Below are 23,206 nucleotides of genomic sequence, written 5' to 3'. Positions count from 1 at the left end.
CAACTCTTTCGCCTTTATTTTCTCAGCCACTAGGTTGGAGAACCATATCGGCTTCCTTTTTCTCTTGTTTTTATTGATTTTCTTCACATAAAGGTCCGTAGCCATTTTTATCGCTCCTTTCAGCTTAGACCACTGTCTTTCCACTTCTCTTATGTCCTCCCATCCTAACAGCTCTTTCTTCAGGTACTTTCCCATTGCATTAAAGTCCGTACGTTTGAAATCTAGGACTTTAAGTATCGTGCGGCCGCTCTCCACTTTAGCCGTTATATCAAACCAAACCGCTTTGTTCTGTGGAAGATGAAGATGTCATTGTTGCTGGTGGGAGTTGTATTGGAATTGGTGAGAAGTGGACACTATTTATTTGTATTATTTGTATATGAGTAAGAGATGGGAGCAGGTGGTGTGGTAGTAGTTGTAATTTATATTGCTTTCTTTGGCCTATCTCGCTTTATATATCTCTGTGTTGATGAGCTGTTGATGTTTATATATAACAAAATTCTAATAAAAATTTATTGTAAAAAAAAAGGTTTAAATTCTCTCCTCCTCCGAAGCGTGACAGCAGCCAAATTTTGAAAAATTTGAATAGGGTAAGTATCCCATTGAAAAGTCTTTGACATGCTTCTGACATAATTCTTTAAGCTTGAAATTACTTAAACAAGCCACAATATTACGCAGGACATTTGCCCGCAGATGGGCAAAAGCCTGATGGACACATTCAATACCAATTGCCTCAGGAGACAAAGGCCGCGGGGTATCAGCTAACAGGGAACTCACCAGCTTCTGAAAAGTCAGTATGATCAGCAATTCAGGGAGGCCCCGAAAACGAAGATTATGCCTTGAGACCTGTTTTCAAGGTCTTTGATTTTATATAAAAGACTGTGGACTTACAATCCTGAATAGCTGATTCCACTATAGTCAACGCATCCTGATGTTCCTCCAGTCTGGTCTTGGCCTCCAGTAGTCTATCACCAAGCTCCGTAATTTTGACCTGTAAATCAGCAGAGTGGTGAGTTCAGAGCGGAATTTCTTAAGATCATATTTGATTTCCTCAAGTATCTGACAAAAGTCTAACAGAGAATTGGCCTCAACCGGCAGAGCAATGTCAGCTGCCTCATCTCGCAGAGGCCTTGCAGAACATGCTTCTTTTTTGCCATCTTATCCCTGAAATGTTGCAAGAAAGGGGGGAGGACGATAAGCAAAATCTGGCAATTCCTTTCGAATCTCAAAGTCGCTGGACATAATATCAGGAGCCCTCCTTTTCCAACAATTGGTGCTCACAAAAAGCGCTGATAAGTTTTAAACACTATTTATCGACGAATGCAGGTCAGGTCCCGCAGAGCTCAGGATCTAAGCGGTGATGCCATCACTCTCCCCTCCATGGTTTGAGACATTTGATTTTTCTTTTTAATTGAGTACTCAAGTTATTGGTTTTAAACTGGAAATGTTAAAAAAGGGGATGATATAGTCCTAAATTGGATCTCTAAAAGCATCAGCCACTTTATTGGATTTTACTTAACCTGTGGGTGTGGTTATGTCGCTGGGGTTGTAAGAGAGAGAAAATTTTTTTTACACATAAACAACCATTTGTTTTAGGTAACTGTTATTGGTGGAAACACAAAACAATACTTATCTGATAATGTTGGATTGTAGAATCTTGAGACCTATGTGAAGAAGAAAAGCACTTTAATACAGTGGAACCTTGGTTTACGAGCATAGTTCGTTCCAGAAGCATGCTCGTAAACCAAAGTACTCGTATATCAAAGCGAGTTTCCCCATAGGAACTAAGGGAAACTCGCTTGATGCGTTCCGACCTACCCCCACCCCCTGAGGCCAGCGGCGCAGCTCCACCTTAACCCCCCCCCCCCCCCCCGAGGCCACCGGCGCTGCTCCACATCCCCCTTGTGATCTGCAATCCCCCCTGCTTGTGTCGACCCCACCGCGATTTGGCATCCCCCACCCACCCACCCAAACACATTGGCTTACCCCCATATGGCAACGGCACCAGCACCAACGCACAGGACATACCGGTGCCCAAAGATCTGCCGTCTTCCTTTTGCTGGGCCTTGAGCATCTGTGCATGCTCAAGGCCTTATAGTTCTCCGAGAGTGAGAACTAGAAGGCAGATCTTCGGGCACCAGCACCGGCATGTACTGTGCGTTGGTGCTGGTGCCGGTGTCATATGGGGGTAAGCCAATGTGTTTGGGTGTGTGGGGGATGGCAAATCGCGGGGGGGGGGGGGGGGTCGCTCATAAATTGAGCCAAGCTCGGTTTCCGAGGCACCAATTTTGCGAATGTTTTGCTCATCTTGTAAAACACTCGCAAACCGGTGCGCTCGTAAACTAAGGTTTGACTGTATTTGTATATGTATTTAAACATTGAGCAATTATAAATAGAATGTTTTAATAACTTTATTAGTAATTATCAATTGGGTTTTTTACTGTGCTATTATTTTAATGTAAATCGCTTAGAAATCATTAAGGGTTTTTTCAAATTTTTAATAAAACTTGGAAACTTATTTTAGTTTTGTAAACTTGATCCATTAGGGTTGTTAAAAAAAAGAAAAAAAGAAACATAAACACTAACTCTTGTTTCTTTGTCACTTATTTATAACATTTTATTGTAAGATATCATCATCTAAATTCTTACCTGTCCAGCAACTGTAATTTGCTTTGCCCCTAATCCCCTTCCTTATTTTGTTGTGCCTCATCTTCCAGAGGGGAATACTGCCTAAGGTATTGACCTATTAAGCGACTACAAATTAGCGGGTAAAGTAAGGCATTGCTTGCCCTGTGTAGGGTTGGGGTTACATGAAAACAGGAAGCTACATCATGAGGAATGGAATGGGTCAAAGGAAAGATCCAGTACAGTCCAGAGGCAGCCTATAAATAAATCTGTTACAGCAGCATGGAAGACTTGCTTACTGAAAAGGTAAATTAAGGGTTGGGCTAGGACCTGAGAGAGCTGTGGCAGTGCTGGGAAGGGAGGGAGAGATGCTGGTCCCTGTAGGTGGGGGAAGATGTGGCCCCTGGCCTCCCTCTTTTGGGCTCTATCATTTGCTTAAGCTGCAGAGAGAGAGATGGGGTGATGCTGGATTGGGGAATAGAGGCACAGAAAGAGACAGGCAGAATTTTAAGGGTACTGCCTAAGAATCCCCAAAATAAAAAAAACTGTACTGACCCAATCCCTTAAGCCATCCAGATTTTTGGACTTGTACTATACTGCACTTTGAGCCAAATGCACAGCAAGGCAGTTTATAGAAGCTATAGCTTGATAAATGTATATACATTTTCACTTGACAGGAATGGTCCGAAAGCAGTGAGGAAGATGAGAATGCTCAGGAATCACTTAGCAGAGAGGATTCTGGAATTCAAGTTGATAAAACACCACAGGATGACCATGATCAAAACAAGAAAAGTATATTTCAAATGTCCTGGAAAGGTCTGTTACCAAAAGCACATCCTTTTTCCCTTCATAAGCATTTCTATATATGTTTTCATATCTGTATATTTTGTGCATTTCAGGAGAATTTCTTTGCTTAGTCCTGCACAATCCAGAGTAAAATTTTAGACTAACAAACTGGCAATCTTGGGTGATTTTCAATTAACCCAGTATTGATTAGATAATGTAAAAAAAATGTATAAATATAAAAATAAAAAAATAAATTATTACTATAATGTAGCATTGGGGCATATTAGGGAGGCAAAGTTCCTAGATGAAAACCTGGATGACAAACAACAAATTACAGCTGAACGCCTCCAAGATCGAACTTTTATGGATCAGGACATAAACTACCAAATACACATGCCCAATACTATCCTGGGATTCCACCTCTCTAACAGCAGCAGATCAGGTATGCAGGCTGGGAGTAACTTTAGACGGCCACATGTCCCTGTCCACCCACATATCTCAAGTAGTTTCCACCTCCTACTATCTCCACCAACTGAAATGGATCAAACCCTACATCTCCAAACCAGACCTAGCCTAACTCCTCTACGCCTATGTTCTCTCCAGGATGGATTACTGCAACTCCCTATTTAACGGAGTGGCCCAAAAAAGATCTCAAATGCGTCCAGCGTGTACAAAACACAGCAATCTGTCTCCTACACAACCTCAACTACTGCGACCCCATCTCCCCAGCCCTCTACGCAGAGCACTGACTTCCGATCAACCAACACTGCGCATTCAAGGCCATGGTAATAGCACATAAAAGAATTTGTGCCACTACCCCAACCTACATAGGATCCAAGCTAACCCTATACATCCCCACCTGCCACCTCCACTCTGAATGGAGAAACGCCTTTGCATCCCCCCAGGAAGGTCTCTCCTGTCAGAAACTGCCCACAAACGCTCCTACAGCCACTTCAACCCCCAACTCTGGAAACCAACTCTCCCCGCAAATCAGATTACAGAACTCATTAATGACCTTCCGGAAAGGTGTAAAAACTCTCCTCTTCAACTAAATTTCCAACTGCAATCAACCCCTTCACCCCTTAAATTCCCCCATCCTTTCTAAACTCACTTCTCCATTCTTAACCTTACTTAAGTTGCTGTATAGTCTTTGTACTGTCTAAATTTATTCCACTGTGAATGTTTGCTTGAGCTACTGGGAGGATGGGATATAAATCAAATTAAATAAATAAATAAAATCAAGGACTGCTTTATAGGCAGGTGACATTTAATGTGAACATGTGCAAACTGACGCATGCATAACATGACCATTAATTTTTTTCCTCAAAACGGGACAGGACCCCCGGATCCTCCGGATCCCATTAAATATAGTGCAAAATATAGACAGCAGATAAAAAATTCTCAAAACTGACACATTTTTATCACTAAATTTAAAATAAAATCATTTTTCCTACCTTTGTTGTCTGGTGATTTCATGAGTCTCTGGTTGCACTTCCTTCTGTCTGTGTATCTTGTCTTTCTGTCTTTCTCTCTCTCTCTGCCCCCCCAAGCCACCCTGCTTCCCTGATGCAGCTTCTTCCCCCACCCCCCCCCAAGCCAAGCCACCCTGCTTCCAAGACGCACCCTGCTTACCCTGCCTCCGATGCACCAAGGTGCATGCAGCGACAGCACTGCATAAGTGCTGGACCTACAAGCCTCCTGCCCCCCAACGTCAATTCTGATGTCTGAGAGGAAGTTTTAGGCCAGCCAATCGTTAGCTGGCCTGGAACTTCTTCTCCGACGTCAGAATTGACGGTGGGGGGGGGGGGGGGGAGGGGAATTTTATAGGCCCAGCAGTTGCTGCAGTGCCTCCCCTGTTGCGTCAGAGAAGCAGGAAGAAATCCTGGGCTCCGAAAACAGGACATTTCGGGTGTGCTTCTGGACCGTTGGACAAGGTAATTAAAAACGGGGCGGTCCTGTTCAAAATGGGACATATGGTCATGTTATGCATGCAGGAAAAAAGAATCAAACCAATTGATGGAAAGATCCACATTAGGAGTTACTGCCCAGAAAGATCTAGGTCAGGGGTGGGCAACTCTGGTCCTCGAGGGCCGGAATCCAGTCGGGTTTTCAGGATTTTCCCCAATGAATATGCATTGAAAACTTTGCATGCAAATAGATCTCATGCATATTCATTGGGGAAATCCTGAAAACCCGACTGGATTCCGGCCCTCGAGGACCAGAGTTGCCCACCCCTGATCTAGGTGGCATCATAGATGATGGTTTGAAACCCTCTATTCAGGGTGGAATGGCAATTAAGAAAGCAAATAGAATATCAGGCATTATTAATAAAGGAATGGAGAAAAAAAAACTGAAAATATTTCTTGTATATCGCTTCCTGGTACAAATACACTTTGAATATTGTGTGCAAGTCTGATCACTGGATCTCAAAAAAGATATAGTGCATTTAGAAAAGATATAGAGATGAGTGACAAAATTGATAAAGGAGATGGTTCCATCTGTGAGCCCTGTGAGCAAAGGTTAAAGAGATTAGGGTCCTTCAGCTTGGAACAGAGACGACTGAGGGGGAGATGTGATAAAGGTTTATAAAATACTGAGTAGACGTGAATTTCTTTCCAAAAATACAAGGACTAGGGGGCCGCAATGAAGATACTAAGTAGTAAATTTAAAATAAATCAGAAAATTACACTCAATTTGTAGTTAAACTATAGAATTTATTGCAAGAGGATGTGGTAAAAACATTTTACTTAGCAAGGTATCAAATAGGCTTGGACAATTTCCTAAAAGTAAAGAAAAGGCAAGCAGGAGGCAGGAAAGCAGAAGAAAAGAAAAGCGGAGAAGAGAACAGGAGAAGTAGCAAGAAAAGGCAGGAGAGAGCAAGGGGCATCGGCAAGAGGTAGCTCTGCCCACTTTCTGACGTCATCCACAGGAGCTCCCCTTTCAAAGGAGAGGGGCCGTTTGGCGTGCGTCAAAGGCAAATGTTAAAGGCGCTCGCCTTAGCGAGAGCACCTTTGTGAAGGGCCTTAAGGGACGAGCAAAGAAGAAACACTAAGGAAGGACATCTACACAGGCAAGTACCACAAGGGCAACAGGACAGACAAGCAGAAGATAAACACAGTAGTAGCAGAGGGCAATCACAGCAGGCACAAAAGCAACATGGGTTAGCAGGTTTAAAATCAAGAAAAGGACTTCACAGTAACACCGAAGACGCTACACAGATTCCTACACAAGGAGAAGTCACTTCAGACAACAGACTGGCAAGCGGATAGCAATGGATACAGCAGACATAAGCAGGATGTTGAGCTACCCAGTTTTCTGCACCGTTTGCCATATGTATGACTACCTCCCCTCTGGGAGGTGGTCTTATGTATGCACTCGATGCGAGGAACTGGAGGGCCTGAAGAAACAAGTCAGACTCCTGGAGGGCAGAATATTGGAACTGGAGGCACTTCAAGCAGGGGAGAGGGAGACAGAGATGCAGAGAACGACCAGACAGAGGAAGCAGAGAACAAGACAGAAGACACCATCGAGGAAGAAGTCCGAGAACTGGAGAAGTTCATAGAGGAGGCATACAGGGAGGCTGTGGAAAATCACCAGCAACAGTAGAACTGCCAAAAGACACCTACAGAGAGTGTGGACCACCCGACAGACAACCACCAGGAAGAAATGGGTGATACAGTAGCGAGAACGAAGAATACCTGCGGCAGGAGAGATGGACATACCCCAGGGACACGGACCTGAGGCTGGAGAATAAGGAGAAGATAGAGAGGACAGCAATCGTCGTGGGCGACTCCATCATCAGACAAGTTGACAGCCACATAGCGGGAGGAAGATTTGATCGGCTGGTGACCTGCCTACTGGGAGCCAAGGTAGAAGACATAGTGAGCCGCATCGATAGGATCCTCAACAGTGTGGAAGAAGAAGATACGGCGGTGGTGATCCATGTGGGGACGAACAACGTGAGCAATAGGAACTACAACAGGGAAGTACTGAAGGACCTGTTCCAGATGCTAGGAAGGAAGCTGTAGACCAGAATGCAGAGGATAGCATTCTCGGAGATCCTGCCGGTACCCAGGACAGATGAGAAGAGGCAGATGGAGCTGCAAGCAGTCAACGCGTGGATGCGGCGCTGGTGTGAGGAAGAAGGATTCCACTTCGTGCGCAATTGGACAATGTTCTGGGGGAAGAGCAAGCTCTACAGGAAGGATGGACTCCACCTCAGCAGAGACGGAACGAGGCTACTTGCAAGCAACATCAAGAGAGAAGTGGATAAGTTTTTAAACTAGGAAGAAGGGGAAAGCCGACAGTCGACAGAGAGAGAGAGAGTCGATGGTTCGGGAACCGGTATACCCAGAGGATACCGTGCAAGAAGATAGAGGGAAAGACTCACCGGATTACAGGCAAGAGAGATCAAAAAGGACACAAGAGGGAAGGAAATGCAAGAAAGGAAAAAGCTGCAAACTCAAGTGTATGTACACAAACGCAAGGAGCCTTACAAATAAGATGGGTGAATTAGAAGCCATAGCACAAAAAGATAACGTTGACATCATAGGCATCACGGAAACATGGTGGACTGAGGAAAACGTCTGGGACACTGTGATACCTGGATACAAACTATACCGCAGAGACAGAGTGGCTCAAAAAGGTGGGGGCGTTGCCATATACATCAAAGAGGAAATTGAATCTGCTGGAGAGAACACGCCACAACTGACGGATAAGTTAGAGTCTCTATGGGTCAAAATTCCAGGAACAAATGGTCTGGAAACGAAGATCGGCATCTACTACCGACCCCCAGGGCAGTCCAAAGAAATTGATGGAGAAATGACAGATGAGATTAAACGCAACTGCAAGGGAGGCAACACAGTTATCATGGGTGACTTCAACTATCCGGGAATAGACTGGAACCTAGGCACCTCTGGCTGCATTAGAGAGACCAAGTTCTTGGATGCTGTAGGCGATTGCTTCCTGGAACAACTTGTCAAGGAAAATACTAGAGGAAATGCAATTCTGGACTCAATTCTAAATGGCCTGCGAGGACCAGCACAAGATGTAGAAGTAGAAGGGATGCTGGGAAGCAATGATCACAATATGATCCGCTTTGATCTGGACGCAGGGGAAAAACATCGGTCCAAAATGACAGCCACGGCACTGAACTTCCGAAAAGGGAATTACGAAGGGATGAGACTCATGGTAGGGAAGAAGATTAGGAAGAGGATAAGCACTGTAAAAACGCTAGAGCAAGCTTGGTCCCTTTTTAAAGGACACAGTCACGAGGCACAAAATATATATATACAGTGTATCAACAAGGGATCCAAGAGGAAAAAGAAGAAAGAACCGGCGTGGCTCACTGTAGAGGTGAAGGAAGCAATCAGAGACAAGAAAACTTCATTTAAGGAATGGAAAAGGTCAAAAACGGTTGAAAACTGGAACAAGCACAAACAACATCAACGCAGGTACCATAAGGCGGTAAAATGGGCCAAAAGATACTAAGAGGAAAAAATAGCCAAGGAGGCGAAGAACTTCAAGCCATTCTTTCGATATATTAAGGGGAAACAACCCGCAAAGGAAGTGGTGGGACCGTTGGATGACCATGGAATAAAGGGAGCACTAAAGGAGGACAAAGCAATCGCTGACAAACTGAACACATTTTTTGCATCTGTATTTACCAAAGAAGATGTACACAGCATACTGGAACCCATCAGGCTATATGCTGGAAACGAAGACGGAAAGCTGACAGGATTGACGGTCAGTCTAGAGGAGGTATGTAGGCAGATTAATAGGCTTAAGAGCGATAAATCACTGGGACCGGATGGCATCCATCCAAGGGTCATCAAGAAACTGAAAGGGACCATAGCTGAACTGCTTCAACTAATAGCCAATCTGTCGATCAAATCGGGAAAGATTCCGGAAGACTGGAAGGTAGCGAATGTTACACCTATCTTCAAGAAAGGTTTGAGGGGAGATCTGGAGAACTACAGACCAGTGAGTCTGACCTCTGTACCGGGATAGATGGTAGAGTCAATAATAAAGGACAGCATCATTGATCACCTTGACGGAAACGGGCTGATGAGGACCAGTCAGCACGGTTTTAGCAAAGGCAGATTGTGTTTGACGAACTTGCTGCACTTCTTTGAGGGATTAAATAGACAGATAGACAAGGGCTATCCAGTCGACATTATATATCTGGATTTTCAGAAGGCGTTCGACAAGGTTCTGCATGAACGACTACTTCGGAAAATTGCAAGCCATGGAATTGAGGGTGAAATACGTGAATTAAAAACTGGCTGGAGCATAGGAAACAGAGAGTGGGGATAAATGGACAATACTCGGACTGGAAGAGCGTCACCAGTAGGGTGCCGCAGGGCTCGGTGCTTGGACCCGTGCTCTTTAACATCTTTATAAATGATCTTGACATAGGTACGACGAGCGAGGTGTTTAAATTTGCGGATGATACGAAGTTATTCAGAGTAGTAAAGACGCAGGGGATTGCGAAGATCTGCAACGTGACATAATCAAGCTCGAGGAATGGGCATTGACATGGCAGATGAGGTTCAACATGGATAAGTGTAAAGTGATGCATGTCGGTAATAAAAATCTCATGCACAAATACAGGATGTCCGGGGCGGTACTTGGAGAGACCTCCCAGGAAAGGGACTTGGGAGTTCTGATCAACAAGTCGATGAAGCCGTCTATACAATGTGCGGCGGCAGCAAAAGGTGCAAACAGAATGCTAGGAATGATAAAGAAAGGGATCATGAACAGGTCAGAGAAGGTTATCATGTCGCTGTATTGGGCCATGGTACGCCCTCACCTGGAGTACTGCAGTCCAGCACTGGTCGCCGTACCTGAAGAAGGACACAGTATTACTCGAAATGGTCCAGAGAAGAGCGACTAAGATGGTTAAGGTGCTGGAGGGGATGCCGTACATCGAAAGATTAGAGAAACTGGGCCTCTTCTCTCTCGAACAGAGGAGATTGAGAGGGGACATGATTGAAACATTCAAGGTACTGAAGGGGATAGACTTAGTAGATAATGGTGGAACTCTTTGCCCGAATATATAAAAAATGAAAAAGATGTTCCTTCTTTTAAGAAATCTCTTAAAACTTATCTTTTTAAAAAAATTTTTAATTAATGAACTGTATGTTTTTATTATCTTATCTGATTGTATTTTAATGTACATCGCTTTGTATAACGATATAGCGATCCATCAAATATTTAATAAACCTTGAAACCTTGAAACCTTGAATAAGGGCAGGTTGTTCACCCTCTCCAAGGTAGGGAGAACAAGAGGGCACTGTCTAAAGTTGAAAGGGGATAGATTCCGTACAAATGTAAGGAAGTTCTTCTTCACCCAGAGAGTGGTAGAAAGCTGGAATGCCCTTCCAGAGGCTGTTATAGGGGAAAACACCCTCCAATGATTCAAGACAAAGTTAGACAAGTTTCTGTTGAACAAGAATGTGCGCTGGTAGGGCTAGTCTCAGTTAGGGTGCTGGTGTTAGACCAGAGGGCCGCCGCGTGAGCGGACTGCTGGGCATGATGGACCACTGGTCTGACTCAGCAGTGGCAATTCTTATGTTCTTATGAGGACAAAGAGCTACGGCTGGAGAGATGGTCATACACCATGGACACAGACCTGCGGCTAGAGAGGCAAGAGAAGATAGAGAGGACAGCAATCGTCGTGGGGGCTTCCATCATCAGATAAGTTGACAGCCATATAGTGGGAGGAAGACAGGATTGAATGGTGACCTGCCTACCTGGAGTCAATGTAGAAGATATAGTGAGCTGCATCGACAGGATCATTGACAGCGTGAAAGAGGAAGATACAGCGGTGGTGATCCACGTGGGGACAAACAACGTGAGCAACAGGAACTACAGCAGGGAAGGACTGAAGGACCAGTTCCAGATGCTGGGAGGGAAGGTGTTGGTGTATCTTCATCTTTCCTCTGATGTTCATGTTCTTCCACCCTCCTGTAGGCCTCCTCAATGAACTCCTCGAGTTCCCTGACTTCTTCCTCAATGTGTCTCTCTCTCCCGAAGTCCTCAGCTGTCCTGAATGGGTCTTCTGTGCTGTAAAGTCCTTCCAGTACCTGTATCCTGTCCTTCAGTTGCCTAACTTCCTTCTTCAAGCTTTTCAGCTCCTGACACCGACCGCATACATATGACTGTGTTCAGTGTCAGGAGCTGAAAAGCTTGAAGAAGGAAGTTAGGCAACTGAAGGACAGGATACAGGAACTGGAAGGACTTTACAGCACAGAAGACCCATTCAGGACAGCTGAGGACTTCGGGAGAGAGAGACACATTGAGGAAGAAGTCAGGGAACTCAAGGAGTTCATTGAGGAGGCCTACAGGAGGAGTGTGGAAGAACACGAACATCAGAGGAGAGATGAAGATATACCAACATGGAAGGGAGAACAAGTGGAAGATGACTCCAAGGTAGAAACCCACAGAGGAATCCCGCAAGAAGGGGAGGAAAGGTCTTGTTGATGCACAGAAGAAGAAGCAGTGAAGCACACCGAGGACAAAGAAGCAGCAGTAAAGCATACCAAGGACATAGAAGAAGCAGCAGCGAAGCACTCCGAAGACATAGACCTGCGACAGGAGCAAAAACTGAAGAAGGGTAAGTCTGCGATCCTAGTGGGAGATTCAATCCCAAGGCAAGAAGATAGCCACATAGCAGGTGAGAGAGACTAGTGACCTAAACTAAACCTTTAGTTTATATACCGCATCATCTCCACGGATGTGGAGCTCGGCACGGTTTACAAGAACTTAAATATAGGAAGAGAAGGAAAAAGGTTTACATGAACTTAAAGGAAGAGAAGAATAAGGGTAGGATTGTGTACAGGGGGAAGAGTGAGTTACATTTTAGTGAAAAGCCAAGTTTTCAGTTGCTTACGGAATACTTGGAGGGAGCCCAGGTTCCGCAGCGGGATAGTAAAATCATTCCAAAGCCCTGTGATTTTGAAAAGGAGGGATTTTTCCAATTTACCAGCATAGAGAATACCATGTAGAGAGGGGAAGGAAAGTTTATATCTTTGGGCGGGTCTGGTGGAGTCAGGACTCGAGGAGTTAAGATAGTGGGATTAGGGGAGGAAGGATGCCATGAATGATCTTAAAAGCTAGGAGGTGCATTTGAAATGGATTCTGGAAATCACTGGGAGCCAGTGAAGTTTGGCCAGGAGTGGTGAGACATGGTCAGATTTACATTTTGCAAAGATCAACTTGGCCGCAGTGTTCTAGATTAGCTGGAGTCTTTGAAGTGACCACAACGCGATCCGATTCACATTAGAAAGGGGGACACCCACAGTAAAGAGGACCGCAACAACTGCGCTCAACTTCAGGAAAGGGAACTATGTTGCTATGAGGGAAATGGTGGGGAGGAAGCTCAAAAACGTCCTTAAGATGGAGACTGTAGGAAGCGCCTGGACCCTATTCAGGGACACCCTGCAGGAAGCACAAAGAATGTACATCCCAAGTTTCAGGAAAGGTGGAAAGAACAAGCGGTCAAAGGACCCGGTTTGGATCTCAACAGAAGTAAAGAGGGCAATAAACGACAAGAAAGTGTCCTTCCGGAGATGGAAAAAGGACCCAACGGAGTTAAATCACCAGACGCACAGGAAATGCCAAAAGGAATGCCACCGAGAGGTTAGAAAAGCAAAAGGGAAATATGAAGAGGGGCTGGCCAGGGAGGCGAAAAACTTCAAGGCATTCTTCAGTTACGTAAAGGGGAAGCGACCAGCGAGAGAGGAGGTGGGGCCGTTGGACGATGGGGATAGGAAGGGAGTGATCAAGGAGGATAAAGAGGTAGCTGAGAGGTTGAACACGTTCTTCTCGTCGGTTTTCACGAGAGAAGACACATCTAATATACCAGACTCAGAGGAGCTCATGAGTGGGGAACAGGCTGAAAAATTAGAACACATAGAGGTAAGTAAGGAGGATGTCCTCAAGCAGATAGACAGGTTAAAATGCGGCAAATCGCCGGGCCCGGATGGGATCCACCCAAGGGTTCTGAAGGAACTAAGACAAGAAATAGCGGGCACAATCCAGCATGTTTGCAACCTATCCTTGAAAACTGGAGAGGTACCAGAGGACTGGAAATTGGCGAATGTCACACCTATCTTCAAGAAGGGATCGAGGGGTGACCCCGGAAACTACAGGCCGGTGAGCCTGACTTCAATTATAGGGAAGATGGTGGAAGCTATGATCAAGGATGGTATTTGCGAGCATATCGAGAGATATGGCCTACTGAGAACAAGCCAGCATGGATTCTGTAAGGGAAGGTCATGCTTAACGAACCTTCTGCACTTCTTTGAGGGAATAAGCAGTCGGGTGGACAATGGGGAACCTATAGACATCATTTACCTTGATTTTCAAAAGGCTTTCGACAAGGTGCCACATGAAAGGCTGCTTAGGAAACTGTGGAACCACGGGGTGGGAGGGGATGTGCACAGATGGATCGAGCACTGGTTGTCGGGTAGACTGCAGAGGGTCGGAGTAAAGGGACAATACTCTGACTGGCGGGGAGTCACGAGCGGTGTGCCACAGGGATCGGTGCTGGGGCCGTTACTCTTCAACATATTTATCAATGACCTGGAAAAAGAGGCAAAGTGCGAGGTTATAAAATTTGCAGACGATACCAAACTGTGCGGCAGAGTTAGGTCTAGGGAGAAGTGTGAGGACCTGCAAAGGGACCTGGACAAGCTGGAAGACTGGGCAAACAAATGGCAAATGCGCTTTAACGTGGAAAAATGCAAGGTCATGCATATAGGTAAAAAGAACCCGCTGTTCAAATACAAATTGGGGGGGGGGCATTATTGGGAGACAGCAGTCTTGAGAGAGACTTGGGTGTGCTGGTAGATGCATCACTGAAGCCATCTGCACAGTGCGCAGCAGCCTCGAAAAAAGCCAACAGAATGCTGGGCATCATAAAGAGGGGCATAACAACCAGGACGCGGGAAGTCATCATGCCATTGTATAGAGCTATGGTGCGTCCACATCTGGAATACTGCGTTCAATATTGGTCGCCGTACCTCAAGAAGGACATGGCGGTGCTTGAGAGAGTCCAAAGGAGAGCAACGAAACTGGTAAGAGGGCTGGAACACTGCCCATATGCCGAGAGGTTGGATAGGCTGGGGCTCTTCTCTCTGGAAAAAAGGAGGCTCAGGGGAGATATGATAGAGACCTTCAAGATCATGAGGGGCATAGAGAGGGTGGATAGGGACAGATTCTTCAGGCTGAAGGGGTCAACAGGCACGAGGGGGCATTCGGAGAAACTGAAGGGAGATAGGTTCAGAACAAATGCAAGGAAGTTTTTCTTCACCCAAAGGGTCGTGGACACTTGGAATGCGCTACCGGAGGAAGTGATCAGGCAGAGTACGGTACAGGGATTCAAACAAGGATTGGACGGATTCCTGAGGGATAGGGGGATTGTGGGATACTGAGAGAGGTGCTGGGATGTAACACAGGTATAGAAAGCAAACCAAGTAATAAGTATAGAAATCAGACCAGGTCGTGCATGTGCAAGACCGGAGGGTTAGGACTTCGATGGGAAGATAAAACTCAATGGGAAACCAAGGTGGCAAGGGGGCCCCTTCTGGTGTCTCAGACAGGCCGTGACCTGTTCGGGCCGCCGCGGGAGCGGACTGCTGGGCAGGATGGACCTGAGGTCTGACCCAGCGGAGGCACTGCTTATGTTCTTATGTTCTTAAGACTTTTTTTGTCAGGCTTAAGTAAATGGCATTACAGTAGTCTAGTTTGGAGAGGATGATGGATTGGACAGGGACAACAAAATGTTGTTGGCGGAAGTAGGATCTTACTTTTCTCAGCATGTGGAGGCTGAAAAAACATGATTTTGCCAAGGAATTGAGGTGGTTATTGAAGGAGAGAGAAGAATCGATAATGATGCCACGGACCTTGCTTGAGAACTTAAGCTGCAGTGCAGCGCCAGAGGGTAGTGGGAAGAAGGTGGGCAGGTGTTCTAATTTTGGGCCGAGCCAGAGTAATTTTGTTTTAGATTCATTCAATTTCATCTGTACCGAGAGGGACCAGGAGTGGAGTCTCGTTATGCAGGCTGTAATGTTCTCGTGGAGGTTGGTGAGGTTCTGGTCTGTCTCAAGAAGGACAAGGATGTCGTCAGCGTATGTGTAGATTGTTTCAAGCGGCGAGAGTTGGAGGAGTTTCAGGGAGGACATGTAGATGTTAAAGAGAATAGGGGATAGGGGTGATCCCTGAGGGACACCCCTATCCCCTATTGGTGTCCAAGGAACGGACATGGTGCCCAAGGATGGTGTCCAAGGAACGGACATGGTGCCATTTGTGTTGACAGTGTAGGAGCGAGAGCATAGGAAGTTTGAAAACCACTTTAGGATGGTTGAGTCTATTCCTATCTTGGAAAGTTGATAAAGTAGTATGTCGTGGTGGACGACATCGAAAGCTGCAGAGAGATCGAATTGTAATAAGATAGCGAACTTGTTACGAGAATGTAGTTGTTGCACTTTTGAAATTAGGGAAACTAGGAGGGATTCGGTGCTGAAGCTGGGTCTGAAACCAAATTGGTAGGGGAGGAGAATGGAGAATCTCTCTAGGTAGGATGAGAGCTGGGTAGCGATGATGGCCTTTAGCAATTTAGGAGAGGGATATTTGTATGGGGCGGTAGTTAGATGGTAAGGATGGGTCGAGATCAGCTTTTTTTATTAGAGGTGACAAGGCAATGTGTCCCATTTCTGTGGAGAACAGGCCCGAAAGTAAAGCAGAGTTTATAAGCCTGGTAAGGGAGGAGATGGCCTGCACAGGAATGTTTTCGTAAAAGGTAGGAAGGGAAAGGGTCCAGGATGCATTTGCAGGATTTCAGTGTGAGACAAAGTTTAGAGATCTGGGGTTCGGATACGAATTCAAAGGCTGTCCAGGATCTATCAACAGGGATAGGGTTAGAGTCGTTTGGGGCCAGAGAATTGTAAGAGACTGCTGAGGGGAAAGAACTCCTTATGGTGGTAATTTTTTGACGAAGAATTTAGCTAGGTTGTCTGCGGATGGGGGGAGGGGGGAAATGTGGAATCGTTTTTTGATGTTAGGTTGCGCCAGATGTTGAACAGAGTACAATTTTGGTGTTTTGATAGGGAAATTTTATCTCCATAGAAATTCTTCCTTGCTTTCCTTAATACTGTGTTATAGGACTTGATATTGTCTCTCTAGGTTTATCTGTCTGAGGTTTATCTGTCTGAGGGAGCCTTGCGGAGTAGGAAATAGGTTTAGTCGATAAAGGGGCAAGAGCACGGTAGGTGGTCTCAGAAAGGATTACCCAGTTGTGCCAGTTGAAATCTGGGTTGACAGGTTTAGGGAAAGAGGGAAGTTGGTTGAGGAATTGGGTCCAGAACAATTCACATGTGATTTTTTTGCAGTAGGTAATAGAGTTTGTGGCTCGGGGTGGAGTGCCAAGGTGAGACATGAAAATGGGAAGGCAGAAAGAGCCTAGAAGGTGATCAGACCAGGGGACATGTTCCCAACGAGCCTCTTCAGCAGAAGTTTTGTGCTCGGTCAGGTCGAGGAAGCTGATGATGTCTAGTGTATGCCCCTTTTCGTGGGTAGGGGTGAGCGAAGGAGTGGTGAAGCCTAGGGATGTGAGGAAGTTGTTGAATTCGGTTGCATCCTTGTTGGTGTTATCTTCTAGGTGGAGTTTAATATCGCCAATGATCAATAGTCTCTGGAATTTTAGGAAGGCCCTTGTTATGGTCTCGAGAACGAGTTCGGAGGATTTGTTCCAGGGGGTTGGTGGTCGGTAAAGTAACAGGATACCTAAAGGGTAGGGGTGAAATTCGTCATTGACTGAAGCTAACATGAATTCTAAAGAAGCTGGACATAGAAGAATGATTTGTAAAGCAGAGCCAGGCCTCCTCCTTTCCGGTTGATTCTGGGAGAGAAGAGGTCATAGTAACCAGGGGGGCAGAGTTCGTTTTGTGTGAATAAATAATCTTTTTCGATCCATGATTCTGTGATGCACAAGAAGCCCAGGTCGAAATCTCTGAGTAGGTCTTTTAGTATTTGGGTCTTATTGCAGACTGATCTGGCGTTACAGTAGAGTGTTGGAACAGGGATGAGAGAGTTAGAGGTAAGGTTGGGTAGGTTGTCTGGAGGAACAGGCTTTAAAGAGGCGTAGTTGACTCCGGTGTTTTTTGAAGGGTTGGGTTCTAGTGCATACTAGTGCGGGGATTCTGAGGCCGGGGCAAGTGTTACTGGAGTTTGTGAAATCGAGTAAGTTGGGGGGGAGAGGTTTTTGGCAGTGGGAAGTGTTGGTGAAAGAGCAAAGTAGGAGAAGAAGGAGCCAAGAAGGTGGCTTCATGGTGAGATCAGGGAAATCCAATGAGAGGATTGAGACAGAGCTTGTAAAACAGGAGGGATGGAGAATACAGTACAGGTGAGGGCTGAGTGAAACGGAAGAAGGACTAAAAACTGAAGAAGAATTAGCACCCAATTGTTTCAAGTGAGATACAAACTGAGGTGGAGCTTAACAATTGATTACTAGTGAGATAGAAACAGAAGCGGAGCTTGGCAGTTATTTGTTATATGTAAGGACTTGGTCAGATGAAGACTAATTAGGGACGATGGTTACCAGTCTATACATGTGATAGCAGGCTATGCATGCAGTAACAGTATGGGCAGTACAGGCTATACATGCGGTAGCTGGCTATACATGCGGTAACAGGTTGTAGTCTGTGCATGTGGTAACAGGGTATACATGCTATACTTGCAGGCTGTAAATGCTATAACAGGCTATATATGCAGGCTATGTATGCAATGCAGTCTATACTGTCAATACAGGCTATAAATGTGGTGGCAAGCTATACATGCAGGCTAAATAAGGTAAATAAGGAGTACATATCCTGTGGTCCTGGTTTCAGACGCTTCGCTAAGGCGCACGCACCTTTGCCGTGCGTCTTAGCTGTCGCGCCAAACGGCTGCGCGCCGTTCCCTTGCTGTGGTTTTGCCGACCTGGGGGAGGGCGGAGCTGGCTCACACGCCAGGCTCCATGGAGGAGCCGACCCCGATCTCAAATGGAACCGAATGAGAACAAAGGACATGTCGACAAAATTGAAAAGATCCTAGAACGAGCAGAGACTACAGTGGTGATCCACTTCGGGACAAATGATATCAGTAGGAGAGACTACAGTAGAAATGCACTAATAGAACAGTTCAAGATTCTGGGAAGGAAGATGAAGACTCAGAAAATAGCATTTTCAGAGATCCTACCAGTACCGAGGGCAGATGTGAAGAGATAGACGGAACTACAATCAATGGATGAGGAGATGGTGTGAGGAAGAGGGGTTCCACTTCGTGAGGAACTGGACGTTTTGGGGCAAGAGCAAGCTTTTCAGGAGAGATGGACTACACCTGAGCACGGTGGGAACTAGACTTCTAGCAAACAACATCAAGAGGAATAGAACAGGCTTTAAACTAAGAAGAAGGGGAAAGCCAACAGTTGATCAAATATCGATGATTCGGAAGAAGGTATCTCGTGAGGATATTGAGTGGGAAAAATGCTAGGAAGACACAATGGGCAAAACACAGGAGTTGACTGATCCAGAGGAGGAAGATAAGAAGATTGTAGCACAGGAGAAGAAAATAAAGATCATAGCACAGGGAAAGGAAAAAAAGACAAAAAAAAAATACCAGGACCTAAATTGCATGTATATTAATGCAAGGAGCCTAAGGAACACAATGGAAGAATTAGAAGTCATGGCCATAAAAGAGAACCTGTATATCATTGGGGTCTCTGAAACATTGTGGAATGAAGAAAACAAATGGGACATAGCACTGCCGGGGTACAAACTCTATCACGAAGATAGGTCAGGTGAGAAAGGAGGAGGAATAGCCCTATACATAAAAGAAAGCATACACTCAACCAGAGTGGACACAACAGCAACGACCAACAAATTGGAATCACTATGGGTTAAAATACTGGGAAGGAAAGGGCCCGAGATAAAGATGGGCCTGTACTATCATCCACCTGGGCAAACCAAAGCTAGCGATGAAGAAATGGAAGCCGAGATGAAGCGAGAATGTAAAAACGGTAACACGATTGTTATGGGAGACTTCAACTATCCCAGGATAGACAGGAGTCTTGGAAAATCAAGATGTGCTAGGGAGACCGGATTCCTGGAGGCTATACAGGACTGCTTCATGGAGCAACTTGTCAGAGAACTGACGAAAGGGAATGCCACTCTGGATCTAATCCTTAATGGGCTAAGAGGATCTGCAAAGAAAGTGGAAGTAGTGGGACCGTTGGGAAACAGCGATCACAATATGAACAAGTTCAAAGTTGAAGTAGGAATACCGAAGGGAAAGAGAACCACAGCGATAACTTTTAACTTCAAGAAAGGAAACTACGAAGCGATGAGGATAATGGTAAGGAAGAAACTTAGGAACAGCTCAAAGAAATGTCAGACTGTAGAGCAAGCCTGGTCTTTATTCAAGGACATGGTGAGCGAGGCGCAAAATCTGTATATCCCTAGATTCAGAAAAGGGTGCAAAAAGAACCGAACAAAAGACCCAGCGTGGATAACTAAAGAAGTGAAGAAAGCGGTAGGAGATAAGAATTCATTCAGATAATGGAAAAAGGACAAAACCGAGGAGCACTGGAAAGAGTACAGGAAGCATCAAAATGAATGTCACCTCGTGGTTAGAAAAGCAAAAAGAGAATACGAAGAGAGGCTAGCCAGGGAAGCATGAAATTTCAAACCATTCTTCAGATATGTTAAAGGGAAGCAGCCGGCAAGGGAGGAGGTGGGACCGCTGGATGACGGAGATATGAAAGGAGTGGTAAAGGAGGAGAAAGAAGTCGCGGAAAGACTAAACATGTTCTTTTTGTCAGTATTTACAAAAGAGGACACATCCAACATACCAGAACCTGAATAAATCTTCAAAGGAGACCAAGCAGAAAAATTAGCATCCTTGAAGACGTACACAAGCAGATAGAAAGATTAAAAACTGACAAATCCCCGGGCCCGAACGGAATCCACCCTAGGGTACTGAAAGAACTAAAGGAGGAAATAGCGGAACTACTACAGCAAGTTTGTAATCTATCCCTAAAACCAGGCGTGATCCCGGAAGATTGGAAGATAGCCAATGTTACGCCCATCTTTAAAAAGGGATCAAGAGGTTACCCGGGGAAAATGGCGGAAGCGCTCATAAAAGACAGCATCGATGAGCATCTAAAAAGGAATAAACTTATGATAACAAGCCAACATAGCTTCTGCAAGGGAAGATCGTGCCTAATGATCTTATTGCACTTCTTCGAAGAAATTAACAAATGGATGGACAAAGGGGACCCCATAGACATTGTATACTTAGATTTCCAAAAAGCCTTTGACAAGGTACTTTGAATGCCTACTTCAGAAACTGAAAAACCATGGGGTAGAAGGAGACGTACATAGATGGATCTAAGAATTGGTTGGCAAGTAGGAAGCAGAGGGTAGGAGTGAAGGGCCACTACTCAGACTGGAGGAGGGTCACGAGTGGTGTTCCGCAGGGGCTGGTGCTCAAACCGCTGCTGTTCAATGTATTTATAAATGATCTAGAAACAGGGACGAAGTGCGAAGTAATAAAATTTGCAGACGACACCAAACTATTTAGTGAGGCTAAGACTAAAGAGGACTGCAAAGAATTACAAAGGGACCTGAACAAACTAGGGGATTGGGCGACGAGATGGCAGATGAAGTTCAATGTAGAAAAATGTAAAGTCTTGCATGTAGGAAACAGAAACCTGAAGTACAGCTAAACGATGGGAGGGCTGTTATTGGGTGAGAGTACCCAAGACAGGGATTTGGGGGTAATAATGGACAAGACAATGAAGCCGTCAGCACAGTGCACAGCGGCCACTAAGAAGGCGAATAGAATGCTAGGTATAATCAAGTAAGGTATTACAACCAGAACGAAAGAAGTTATCCTGCTGTTATATCGGGTGATGGTGCGCCCGCATCTGGAGTACTGTGTCCAATATTGGTCGCCGTACGTTAAGAAAGATTTGGCGATACTCAAAAGGGTTCAGAAGAGAGCAACACGTTTGATAAAAGATATGGAAAACCTTTCATACGCTGAAAGATTGGAGAAACTGGGGCTCTTTTCCCTGGAAAAGCAGAGACTTAGAGGGGACATGATAGAGACTTACAAGATCAAGAAGGGCCTAGAGAAAGTTGAGAGGGACAGATTCTTCAAACTTTCAAGAACTACAAGAACGAGAGGGCATTCAGAAAAATTAAGAAGGGACAGATTTAGAACCAATGCTAGGAAGTTCTTCACCCAAAGGGTTGTGGACACCTGGAATGTGCTTCCAGAGGGTGTGATAGGACAGAGTACAGTATTGGGGTTCAAGAAAGGATTAGATAATTTCCTGAAGGAAAAGGGGATAGAAGGGTATAGATAGAGGATTACTATACAGGTCCTGGACCTGATGGGCTGCCATGTGAGTATACTGCTGGGCACGATGGACCTCTGGTCTGACCTAGCAGAGGCACTGCTTATGTTCGTATGTTCTAAGACCAGAACATCGAGGGTAGCGTTCTCTGAGATCCTGCCGGTACCCAGGGCTGACGAGAAGAGGCAGACGGAGCTGCAAGCAATCAACTCATGGATGAGGCTGGTATGAGGAAGAAGGATTCCACTTTGTGCACAACTGGATGACGTTCTGGGGAAAGAGCTAGCTATTCAGGAAGGCTGGACTGCACCTCAGTGGAGATGGAACGAGGTTACTTGCAAACAAACATCAAGAGAGAATTGAGAAGTTTTTAAACTAGGAAAATGGGGAAAGCCGACAGTCGACCAAGAGTCGAAGGTTCGGGAACCGGTATACCCAGAGGATACTGTGCATGAAGATAGTAGGGAAGACTCACCAGATCATAGACAAGACAGAAATCCTGATGGATCGAAAGGGACACAAGAGGGAAGAAAATGCAAGAAAGTAACAGGCTGCAAATTCAAGAGTATGTACATGAATGCAAGGAGCCTAAGGAATAAGATAGGGGAATTGGAAGCTATGGCAGAAAAAGATAACCTTGACATTGGCATCACGGAAACATGATGGAACGAGGAAAACATTTGGGACACTGCTACCGGGATACAAGCTATACTGCAGAGACAGAGTAGGTCAAAAATGTGGGGGTATTGCTCTATATGTCAAAGAGGGAATTGAGTCTACCGGAGAGAACACACCAGAAATGAAAAATAAGTTACAGTCTCTATGGGTCAATATTCCGGGAACAAATGGAACAGAAATGAAGATCGCATCTATTACCGACCCCCAGGGCAGTCCAAGGAAATTGATGAAGATATGACAGATGATATTAAACGCAACTGCAAAGGAGGCAACGCAGTTATCATTGGTGACTTCAATTATCTGGGGATATACTGGAACCTAGGCACTTCCGGCTGCAGTAGGGAGCCCAAGTTCCTGAATGCTTTAGGCAAATGCTTCCTGGAACAACTTGTCAATAATAACTAACTAATAACTTGTCAAGGAAAATACGAGAGGAAATGCAATTTTGGACTTAAATCTAAATGGACTACGAGGACCAGCGCAAGGTGTAGAAGTAGAAGGGACACTGGGAAGCAGTGATCACAATATGATCCGCTTCAACCTCAACATTGGGGCAAAACATTGGTCCAGAACAATGACATAGCACTGAACTTCCAAAAAAGGAATTACGAAGGGATGGGACTATTGGTGGGGAAGAACATTAAGAAGAAAATAAGAATTGTAAAAACACTAGAGCAAGCATGGTCCCTTTTTAAGGTGCAAAATCCATATCATGGG

The 23,206-nt window shown here is 45.3% G+C and overlaps 1 protein-coding gene across 4 annotated transcripts in view; it reads left to right on the top strand.

Annotated features, from left to right (window-relative positions):
* The window catches only part of TUBGCP5 (tubulin gamma complex associated protein 5), a 1,496,334-nt gene that overhangs the window by 342,562 nt on the left and 1,130,566 nt on the right, over positions 1 to 23,206 (top strand). For all 4 annotated transcript variants that reach the window (XM_033947661.1, XM_033947658.1, XM_033947659.1 and 1 more), the window contains one exon: positions 3,300 to 3,438. In XM_033947661.1, coding sequence (XP_033803552.1) covers positions 3,300 to 3,438 — 139 coding nt within the window. The remainder of the gene's footprint in view (positions 1 to 3,299; positions 3,439 to 23,206) is intronic.

The sequence above is a fragment of the Geotrypetes seraphini genome, chromosome 6, assembly GCF_902459505.1.
Source record: "Geotrypetes seraphini chromosome 6, aGeoSer1.1, whole genome shotgun sequence".
NCBI classification, from domain to species: domain Eukaryota; kingdom Metazoa; phylum Chordata; class Amphibia; order Gymnophiona; family Dermophiidae; genus Geotrypetes; species Geotrypetes seraphini.
This window is presented reverse-complemented; position numbering and strand designations above follow the sequence as displayed.